At 50.1% G+C, this 11,535-nt stretch overlaps 1 protein-coding gene across 1 annotated transcript; it reads right to left on the bottom strand.

Annotated features, from left to right (window-relative positions):
* Positions 1–590: 590 nt before the first annotated feature.
* Positions 591–11,330, bottom strand: NENF (neudesin neurotrophic factor). Its single transcript, XM_059994998.1, has 4 exons — positions 11,053–11,330; positions 3,166–3,226; positions 2,093–2,196; positions 591–1,139 (listed from the first exon to the last, which is right to left on the bottom strand). The coding sequence occupies exons 1-4, from the start codon at positions 11,227–11,229 to the stop codon at positions 963–965; spliced, it is 519 nt and encodes a 172-aa protein (XP_059850981.1). The 5' UTR covers positions 11,230–11,330; the 3' UTR covers positions 591–962.
* Positions 11,331–11,535: the final 205 nt, after the last annotated feature.

The following is an 11,535-nucleotide window of genomic DNA, read 5'->3' on the forward strand; positions in this document are numbered from 1 at the left end:
AATGCAGGAGGCCCGGGTTCGATCCCTGGTTGGGGACCTAGATCCCGCATGCCGCAACTAAAAGAAAGATCCTGCATGCCACAACTAAGATCTGGTGCAGCCAAAATAAATAAATATATTTTTAAAAAAGTCTTTAAAATAAAACAAAAACAACATCACCGGACACTAGATACCAGTAGCATCCTACAGTTTTAACAACCAAAATTTTAAAAATAATAGCTCCAGACATTGCCAAATGTCCCTTAGAGGGAAGAATCCTACCCTCAAAAGGGATTTCCTTATGAAATCTGACCTGAGTCCAGCGTGTTGCATGTGCTTCACCATCTTTGGAATGACCTCCAGGGCAGGCTTGGCCCATACCGGACCCCGCCCTCCTCACCACCTTCCAGCTGCAGAAGGGGCTGAAGCCAGTTCATACCGTCACTCCCCTTTAATAGCTTTCTTTCCCATTCTCCACCCCTCCACCTAATGCACCCCATTTCTGCCACATCTCTTGGATGCTCCTGCTGCCCAGCCCCCTCACAGGCCAGCAGAGACAAGGGGTGCTGACGAGGGCTCCCAGGAGAGGGCACGTGTGGAAGAATTCTCCTTTTGTGAAAACAGGAAGTTTATTTTGGCGCTTATTCTGAAGTACACATGGTCATGGCAGAAAACGTGGCAAGTACAGAGCAATATAAAGAAGCAATAAAGGTCACTCGTAATTCCTCTGCCCCCACAGCATCCGTGTTGACACCTAGGAGGTGTCCCCCCTCAGCGACTATTACCTCCCTGGCTGGTGTGTGGGCAGGATACCCAGGTGGGTAGAACAGTGGACCAAGGGCAATAAAGGGCATTCAGCGTTCCAGGTTAAACGTCTGCTTTATTCAGATCCGGTGACCAGAGGCCCCAGCAGCCTGTTTTGCAGGAGGGTTTGCATCTGAGTGTCTCCCTGCCTCACCCTCCCAAGAACGGTCTCCTGCAGATCAGAACTCGTCCTTTATGTCGAAATGGGGCTGGTCTTCAGGCTTGAAGTCCAGGTTGGGGCTGCCGTCCTCGTTGAGGATTCTTCGGGCTGTGTAGCCAACGATGGGATATTTGGCTTTGTACACTTTGGTGAAGACATCATCCAGGGATTCCAGCTCCTCGGATGTGAGGCCCGTCTTGGGGAGAAAAGCCCAAGAAATACAGGGGTAGGAATGAGTGACTCGTGCTTGCCACCGGCTTCTCGCCAGCCCCTACCCCGACTTTACTCGCCCCACGCCCCCTAACGCGAGGGAAAAAGTGTTTCAGAGAACAAATCGTGGACAATTTTTTCGAGACAGCCCTGTGTGTGCGTGTGTGTTGCGGAGGTTACGTGTGGGGGGTGCAATGGCTGCACCGTGTTTGTGGTCTGACTGATGTAGGAATTAGACTCCAGAGAACCCCCAGCCTGGTCGGCGTCGGGGGGCGCTCTGCGGTCTGCAACCACCTCCTCCTGCGCGATTAAGCCCCCTGCCCTCTACACTCCTCCCCTTACAGATTTACACACCCTTCCCCCTCTCTGTAGTTTCTTGATTTGTTTCTGTAACGTTGCAGCTTAAGAGTGTGACTCACCTGAGCACAACAGGGGGTGAATGCCAGCCTTTCTGTTGGGATTACTTAGACCCCGAAATGGTTTTTGTTAATGCTATTTTCTCCTTCACAGAAATATGAGCACGGCGGAGACTCTGCTCTCCCACCCTGTTCCTCCCCTGAGCTACCGGTAGTAGCCTGGAAAGCGGGTCTCAGAGACTAACAGCAAAGCTACCAGAGGCTGGGGGGTGGCAGGTGCAGACTGTCAGGGGGATGGGGCAGCCAGGGCAGCCTGGAGCCAAACTCTGAAGATCAACTGAGTTTGATCTCAAGTTCACAAGAGTTCACACTTGACTCTGCAGGCAGTGAGGAGCCCCGGAACGTTTTTGAGCAGGAGGGGCACAGGCAGATACCTACTTTAAGAAAACAACTGGCTACCTCTGGAACAGTAAACAGACTAGTTAGGAAGCTTTGCTATTGCCCAGAGGTGGGGCGTGGGGAAGAAAAAAGGCCATGGCCAAGGAGGTGGGACACTTTGACAGAGGCTCATTATCTGGCTCACAGTGTCGTGGGTGAGGTCTGCAGGATCCAGGGACATCTTGGCCACCCCTCTGGTGGAGTCCTTCCCGGTCAAGGCGTTGTAGGGGGCTCCTCGTCCGTAAAACTCTGTAGTGGGGAGGAAGGAAGAAGATGTGAGTGCATGTGCACAGAGCAGCCAGGAGCCTGTACACGGCACGGGGCGGGGCTTCTGAGACCCCACCCCACCCAATCCTGCAAAGGCTCTGCTGAGGAGAGGGACATCAGTGAGGATGGGTAGTCCAATAAGCCGCCCCCAGCCTTCCCACTGGATTCCGCTAATTCAGAATATGGAATAAGTCACACATGCTGCGCTGAGAGGTGATTTTTTTTTTTTTAATACAGAATGAAAATAATCCCTTAAAAATATTTAAAATGTAAACAAGAGGGACTTCCTACTGGTGGTGCAGTAGGTAAGACTCCACGCTCCCAATGCAGGGGGCCCAGGTTCCATCCCTGGTCAGAGAACTAGATCCCACATGCATGTTGCAACTAAGAGTTCACATGCCGCAGGCGAGCCACAACTAAGGAGCCCGCCTGCCGCAACGAAGACCCAGTGCAACCAAATAAATAAATATTTTAAAAAAATGTAAACAAGAAAAGTGTTCTGTCTTCCTAAATGTTCATGGAAGCCAAGTCTACTTTCATACATCTTTTGTTTGGTATCAGATAAACAATGAACCATTACAAGACTACTTCCACGATATCAGTTGTAGTTTCCATTACGGAAAACATGAGATGGCACTAAAACGTTCTATAATGTTCTAGGATCACGACTCTTTGCTAAGTAATACTTTTCCTCTCACTGCTTTATCTAGGGTAAATCATCCAGTTTGACTTTGATTCAATAGGCAACAGGCAGCCATGGAAGGCTTTTGAGCAGAGCATGACATCATTAGAAAAATACTGTTGAAGTACCTCACTGACAAAGATTGTGAACTCATTCTGGGGTGGGGGGAAGGACCTGCCCAGCATTCCCTCCCTTCCCTCACACCTCCAGCACCCACTCAGGCTGCCACGCTCCCCAGAGGTAAGGATTCATAAAGCCAAGCCACTTACCCTTTCCAGAAGTGACATCGAACACCACCCCTTTGACTGCCATGTAGATGGGCTGATCTTCCTAGGAAGCAGGAGAGAAGCTGTGAGGAGACAAAGAGCCCAGCTCCGCCAGTTCAAGTGAGTAAAATCTCTTCCCATCACAGCCGGTGCAGAGGGTGGCGGGTGAAGTTACAAGCCGGTCCTCAGGGAGCTCGCCCCACCTGCGCAATGTCATGCCCACTCACAAAAACCTGGAAAAGTCACGAAGCATCATGACAAGCCTATGGCAATACCTTTCCCAGGAACTGAAGCAGCTCCGTACAGATAAAAACTCAAAAGAATATTAAATGAATTACTTAAATCAGTCCATGGGACTTCCCCGGCGGTCCAGTGATTAAGACTCCACGCTCCCAATGCAGGGGGCATGGGTTCGATCCCTGTCTGGGGAACTAAGATCCCGCATGCCGCGTGGCATGGCCAGGAAGAAAAAAAAATTAAATCAATCCAAATTTCATCTTCATCAATGTACATACATGGAGGTAATCAGTGTAAATGATTTATTTTATATCAATATTTTGCTTCCTACAGGTAATATTAGTTCATACAAACATTTTCATGTATTGAAATAACCAAAACAGCTGTCACTTAAACAGTTCTATTTTATTTTAGTGATACTGTGTACCTGTTTGTGTAGCTATTCTATTTTGGATCATTTCCAATTCCTGAGAACTATAAACGGCTGCATTACGAATATCTTTCTACAAGGTACTTTCTAATTTGTTATCTCCTTGAGGCCTGTTTCAATATATTGAATATAAGTAGATGAACAACAAAATCACTCTTTATATTTTACCAGTTTGTCCTTCAAAAAGCCATTTAGGGTGCTAGAAATATACAAGCAATACTGTTTCCTTGCAGTTCCTTGGCTCTTACACTTTATTTTTTCCTATATTCCTGGGTATACAAAAGGAAAGATAGAAAAAAATGTAATTCCCAAGCGACAGATAAGGACTCTGGAGGAATTTTAAGTTAAAATCAGAAGAGGCCTTGAAGATAATCTGTCTAACAGCTTCGTTTTACAAATGCACCTTCATCATCCAGGCCTGGGGAGATTATGAGACCTACCCAGAGTCACAGAGCAAATCAGAGGGAAAGCAGTTTCTGGAATCTGGAGCCCAGGAATCCAAAGCTCAGTCCCCTCTCTGGCCTGCCCCACCAGGGGGCACACAGCACGAGGACAGTGCACTTGCCTGGGACCAGGAGAGGGTGGGTGTCCTGGGAAATTCATTCAAAAGACCCAGGGCCACGAAGAAAGACACAGGGAGTGAGTGGGTTGGAGGTACCCAAATGTTAGGGAACCAGGGGAGTCACCCGCATCAGTGAGGCAGGGCCTTTATCTTTCCTCTGGGTTTTGGGCTTGCTTGGCCATCTGGCCTTCCTCCCTACCTGTGGCCAAGCAGGGCCAGGAGAGAGTGCCACGTGAGCTACCATGACAAAGGGATACCAGAGCAGTGCGGCAGAGGAAGGAGGGCCTCTTCCACACCTGGGAGAGCCCTGGAGCCTGGGTGCAGGCAGGAAGGCGGGAACTCCTGGGCCTCCAGCACCCTCAGACCCTGCAACAGAGGCTGGGGACAGAGCAGAAGTTCCTCACCGGTGACTCTTCTTGAAAAGGAGAGAAACGACTACAGACGTTTTCTTCTGCAGAAATACCTGGGCCCTCCAGTGGTCTAAGGCCATGTTTTTCTAACTGCAGTTGGCATTGGTAACATTAGTGGGTCATGGAATCAATTTAGTGATTTATCAATAGGCTTAAAAACAATGAAATAGGAAAAACAAAGTTCAAAATAGAGCAGAAACTAGAGAACATTAGAGTGCTTCACACATAGTAAAAATGAGCATAGTTTCACGGCACTTTTGTTTCAGTTGTGTGTGTGTGTGCACCAGGGTAGGATGCAAAATACATTTAACACAGCCAAAACGTCTGCAAGCCGTCATTTTATTGTATAATTAGAGAGGGTGGTTTCACCTCTTTACTCACCTGCCTCTATCCAACAGCCTTCACTGTCTGTATATTCTTTATTGTCTGTCCAGAATGATTCTTTCAGAAGAAGTACAAGTCCTACTCTTCACTACTTTTTTTTTTTTTTTTTTGCCATACGCGGGCCTCTCACTGTTGTGGCCTCTCCCGTTGCGGAGCACAGGCTCCGGACGCGCAGGCTCAGCAGCCCTGGCTCACGGGCCCAGCCGCTCCGTGGCATGTGGGATCTTCCCGGACCGGGGCACGACCCCGTATCCCCTGCATCGGCAGGCGGACTCTCAACCACTGCGCCACCAGGGAAGCCCTACTCTTCACTATTAAGTTTTAGAAAAGCAGAAAACAAATGTCACCCCATCCCCCCTTAGTACAGATTCCAGGGAGAGCTGGTGAGTGAGCACAGACAAATTCCATTTACAAAGAATAACCCTAAAGCCTAGAGGGGCCTTGGGTAAGCTCAGGGTCCAGGGTTGCCCTAAATAAACTCAGAAGGTAAACAACATTTCTGGTCACGCTTGCCCTCTGATACCTTCTTCTTAGCTGAACCAATATACCCCCGAAAAGGTCACTGCCTGGAGTGATGGAAAGGGAGGCTCTTGGGGGTTCATTTCATTTGTACAAACTGGAGAAAGCACAGCCTGGTCCACCTCTTTTACTCACTAGCTGTGTAACCTTGGGCAAGTTACTCAACCGCCCTATGGCTCCTTCCTCACCTGATAAATGAGATGACGCTAATAGCTCCTTCCCCACGGGTCATCATTAAATGATTTAATGCTTTAAAGTGGTTAGGACGGTGCTTGGCAGAGTTGGTGCTATATTAAGTGTTTGTTAAATACAGACATCTGGTCCCAGGCCCGGAAGTCATGCTGGGGGTATGGGGGCAGGCGGCCCTCCCCTCCCTGCATTTGGTATCCTACGGTGCAAGTAAGGCAGAAAACATATTTTCTGAGGATAGCAAAAGTCAGTTTTGCCCTTGGAGGGTGGAGGATGACATTTGCTCGGGACCAAAGAGAACCCTCGAAGTCACCCCAGCCGCCCTACCCCAAAGCTAACTGCTTCATGACATCTGCTTTCCTTAATAAACCAATCCTCCCCCGCCTTTTTCCTCCATCGCTAAGGCAGGGGAAAATAACATTCACGTGCCAGTGACTCGTCTCCGTTGGGGAAAATTCTGCAGATTCCAGCGTCTGACATACAGGTTAGAATGCCAGCAGCAAAGAAGGGATATATACACCTCTCCCCGCCAGTCCTGCCACACATTTATTTCCCGAGGGAGAACGATGACCAAACTCACGAATGGCTTGTGATTTATGCTGTTTTTCTATTCTAAAAGCTCGATGTGAGGGTAAGTCATACAAGAATATTATTTTGCTCATGTTGCCTGGGCTGGGCCCTCAGCCACTCATGCTGGTTACTAGAGGCTTATAATTCAGGACAATTAATATATTTCAGGTGTGATCAAAGGGAGGGCAGAGAAATTCATATTTACTGAGATTCCACTGTGCTAGGTTCTCTCCATATGTTATACATGTTTACTTATACTAACGGATGTCACTTAGGTCAATTTTTACAATGACCTTCTGAAAAAGGTATTACTATACCTGTTTTGTAGATGGAGAAACAGGCTTAGAGTTTAAATAACTTGCCAACAGTTTCTCTGCTGGTAAATAAATAGCCAGAATTCAGACTCACACCTGTTTGATTCTAAAGCCCTTCCCGCGACATTCGTCCTTGTCGAAAACTTGAACGCCAGTCTTTGACCTATATAATTTGTAAACAGTGAAGCCCTGCTAAAAGAACCGCTGATGTGACATGGCGAAAGCTGCCAATGAAAACATGTGATCAATCTCTCTAGTTATAAGGGCAGTTGAAGAAATCAGGGTCCACAGGAAGGCCCTCTGGACACATGTGACCTTTCTCAACCTACGTTCATTTTTGTTCAACATGCTTACTCTGTGATCTGTGTGTTATCTACAGGAAAGGTCCCTGAAATGACCTCCTCTTTGCAAGCCTTACTAGGATTACTGGGAGAATGGGCTTTGAAGAGGCACCGGGGAGGCCGGATTTCAGCAGGTATTCCAAGAGGACTAATTCATGCCGGAAGCACACGTGTAGCTATCTTCACACTCCCACGTGGGAATGATTCAGGGAGCCACACTGTGGATCACTCTGACAACCTAAACTGCCCGAAAGGGATAAAGGAGCACAGGGCCTCGTGCAGTAGATCCAGAACACAGTAGGTTCGGTGAAAGACACCAGCAGCCGGGACCCCTGTCTTTCGTGATTTCCAATCTGAAGCGTCCCCTGAAGATATTAGGCAGCTTCCTGTCGGGGTGCGCGAGCTCTCACCACAAACCAGGCAGCAGAATGTGGAACAGGTGGGTCTGCCTTGGCTCTCGTCCAAAAGGATTATAACAGAAATGAGAATTCATAGCTAGTTGTTTCAGAACGACTTGTTATACAAGGTCCACAATCCCATAGCAGAAACCCTTGGGGGTCAGATGTGTTTTAGAATTCAGAGTTTGTCAGATTTTAGAAAGGTGTTATGGGGCACATGCCAGAACACCTACCGGGGTCTGAGGCAGCACCCCATCGTCATCTCTATCAATATTTCCACAGTAAAGCATAAACATGGATATTCACACTAAGTAGGATAAATAAAGACTATAAATAGACTCATGTAGCTCCAACAAGGTTCCATCACCAAAGGAGTTCAGATCAGGCAGGGTTTTGCTGTCAAATGACGTAAAAAAGAAAAAACCTTCTGGGACTTCCCTGGCGGTCCAGTGATTAAGAATCTGCGCTCCCAATGCAGGGGGCACGGGTTCGATCCCTTGTTGGGGAACTAAGAACCGGCCTGATGCACAGCGGCGCGGCCAAAAACAAAAAACCTTCTGCTTTTCAGAGCTTATCTGATTTCTGAATTGCATAAGAGGATTATGGGCCTGTTATAGTGCCTCTTGTTTGTATCTTTAATAGTAAGCTAATAAAAATAATAGCAGCTAAGATTGATTAAGGCTTACTATGCTAAGACTACACTAGGCCTACTACGCTATGCACTTTGCATATCGCCATCTCATTTAATCCTCACAAAACCCCTAAGTAGAGTAGGAACTCTTATCCTGTAGCCATTATCACAGTCAGTTTTATGTGTCAATTTGGATAGGCAACAGTATCCAGTTATTCAGCACTTATCTAGGTATTGCTGTGGAGGTATTTTGTGGATGTGATTAATATCTACAATCAGTTGACTTTGTGTAAAGGAGATTATCCTGGATAATCTAGGTGAGCCATCAGTTGAAAGGCCTTAAGAACAGAATTCAGGTTTCCCCGAGGAAGAAGAAATTCCACCTGTGGGCTGCAGCATTGCTCCTGCCAAGGGTTTCCGGCCTGCCCTTCCTGACAGCCTGCCCTATGCATTTCAGACTTACCTAGCTAGTCTGCATGATCACATGAACCAATTCTTGCAATTAAAAACATACCCATATACATATTTTTTTCACTCGTTCTGTTTCTGGTGGAACCCTGACTGATAACAAGTACCACAGATGAAAATAGAAAATTGAGACTCCAAGAGGTTTAGCTATTTGCCCAAAGGGACTCAAACCCAGATATGATTCAAAGGCATAACGCTCTAACTATACTATTTGTATAATGTATTATACAAACGGTAACACTTCTGAGAGTGAAAGGTGGTGCTATTAATAATTATCCCAGGGCTTCCCTGGTGGCGCAGTGGTTGAGAGTCCGCCTGCCGATGTAGGGGACACAGGTTCATGCCCCGGTCCGGGAAGATCCCACATGCCGCAGAGCGGCTGGGCCCGTGAGCCATGGCCGCTGAGCCTGCGCGTCAGGAGCTTGTGCTCCGCAATGGGAGAGGCCACAACAGTGAGAGTCACGTGTACCGCAAAAAATAATAATAATTATCCCAGGACAATAGGCATAAACCAGAACCATCTAGGGCAAACCTCAGACATCCTCTGGGCGCCACACCCCAAACAATTCTTTCCTTAACCCGCTTCCATCTCAAGCCTCTCTCTCTCCTTCTGGCAGTTGAGTATCAATCAATAATATCAGCATAAAAAAGCCAAGGGTCTTTTCTCAGTCCTCATCCTGAACCCTGGGCATGGCTGCTGCATGCAGTCTCCACTAGGAATTCTCTCTTCCCTTGGACTCTGTGCTGGGGGTCCCCAAGATTACCCCCCCCATTTGGAGATTCACGAGTACTCATGGAACTTAGCATATAATTGTACTCAGAGCTACGTTTTATTACAGTGATGTAGTAAGGGTCATAGGGGAAAGGACACAGGTAGAGTCTAGAGGAATCTATCTACCTGTGGACTTCCTTACACTGTCTGCCTCCCATGAGGGGCCACACAGAGCACATTCTTTCCCTGGCAACAAAATGCAGCAACACGTGTGCAATGTTTTTGCCCAGGGAAGCCCATGAGAGACTCAGAGCCCAACGTTTTTACTGGGGACCGGCCATGCAGGCCCTCTCTGCCTAGCAGTGTTCAACATGAATGCACAGTTTCTACGAAGAGCCCAGACCGAGCCACCTTTATCTGTTAGGGAAATGCAGAACACCCTGGAAATCCAGACATCAGCCAAGGCCTTTCTAAGGACTGCGGGCCTGTTATGTTAACTCTTTTCTGCACAGGTTCCCTAACCCAGTACCATCTGGTTCCCTGCTGCTCCAGAAGATGGTGTCCCTTAACATCCAGTCACATGCCTGTCTCCCTCCTTCTGTGTTCTCGATAACTCAGGCTTCTAACCAACCTCTCTTTACAGCGATGCCCAAACTAGCACCACTGCCTAAGGGCCAGGTTTCTAAATCCCCCTGGAGAAACTAGTCCAGCTAAGGCTACTTAACTTGGGGGTTAGGGAGCCCACACCAGAGTGTTTTAACAAGAGAATAATAGGTTCCTTCCTTGTTCTACCACTAACTGGTGGCATGCCTCAGTTTCCTCACCTGTAAAAGCAGGAGGTTGATTCCTATCAACTCTGAAATGCTGTAATTCCCTGATTTCCCCACCAAACTGTTCCCCCCACCTCCTGATCCAATATCAGCTCCATGGCCCTTCCCATGTGCAGCATCCTGTTCCCACCCTCCAGGGCCATCGCACTGGGCCCCAACAACCCGAATGGTCAGATGGCTGTGAGGAATATCCTAGACACGTCCAGACTGCTGACCGATGTGGACTGAAGTGGGTGCGTCTGGGGTTGGGGGTCATCTTTGTCTCTAACCTCCGATCTCCCCCCCTGCCCTCTCCCCCAGCTCTGGCTCAGCCTCAAGAGCACAGCCATTAAGAGCCAGTGTGAGGAGTCAGCTGCAGAGGGGCACGGTAAATGAGGAAGGCAAAGTGCAGGGAAAGTTTGGATCAACCATGGACCTGCCCCCATTCCCGCCTAACCCGGGGAGCAGGCCTTGCTTCCCTCTCTCCCTCTCCCCCCACTCCCCCCACTCCCCCCAGGAGCGGGCAGAAGTGTGTGCCCGCAGCTGATGCTTACATTGAAAACAAAAAAGTTCTGAGGTTCGTGTACAGACCACCAGCCAAAAGTCTCTAGGAAACAGCTCTCGGGAAGAGAGGGCGAAGCGCGGGGTGGGGTGCTCTGGCTGGGGAAGGCGGAAGCAGGGAGCCCCGAGTGCTGGGGACTCCCGCCTTGTCCCCAGGCGGCGATCCAGGCCTGGAGAGAGGAGCCCGGCAGGCTTCGCGCCCAGCTCGGAGACGGGACTCCGGGAGGGGGCGCCCGCCGAGGCCCGCGCCTCTCCCCGAGGCCTCCCCTCGGCGCCGCGGCTTCCTGGGATCCCCGCCTCCCTCTCCGCGAGGCCGGACTCGACCCGTTCCCTGGGCCGGCGCTTCCCCGCTCACCTCCTCCCCGCCGTAGCGGGCCAGCTCCTCCTCCGTGAAGAGCCGCACCGGAGGACCCCGCTCGGCAGGGCGCGGCGCCTGCCCGGCCCCGGCTGCAAGGAGCCCCGCGGCCAGCGCCAGGACCAGGGCCAGCGCGGCCAGCCACCGCAGCCGCCGCCCGGGCGCGGGGCCTGTCATGGTGAGCCCACCGAATCGGGCCTGGGGCGGCCTGGGCGGCGGGGCCCGCGCGTGCGCGCGCCCCGCGGCCCCGGAACCCCACCCCGCGCGCGCCCGCCCGGCGCCCGGAGGCCCCGGAGCCGGGAGCCAGGAGCCGGACTCCGCGCCTTCCACGCGCTGCGGGACGTGCTCGGCCGCTGGGACGCCGAAGCCGGAAACTTGGAGCTAGGATTCTGGGGGCTCCCGACTCCAGACTGCGCACCGAAAGTTGCGCCAAACAGTGGCGTCTGTTACAGCAGTTCCTTGATTAGGTACAGAGTTGACACA

Source organism: Delphinus delphis, chromosome 1 (genome assembly GCF_949987515.2).
Source record: "Delphinus delphis chromosome 1, mDelDel1.2, whole genome shotgun sequence".
In the NCBI taxonomy this organism is placed as follows: Eukaryota; Metazoa; Chordata; class Mammalia; order Artiodactyla; family Delphinidae; genus Delphinus; species Delphinus delphis.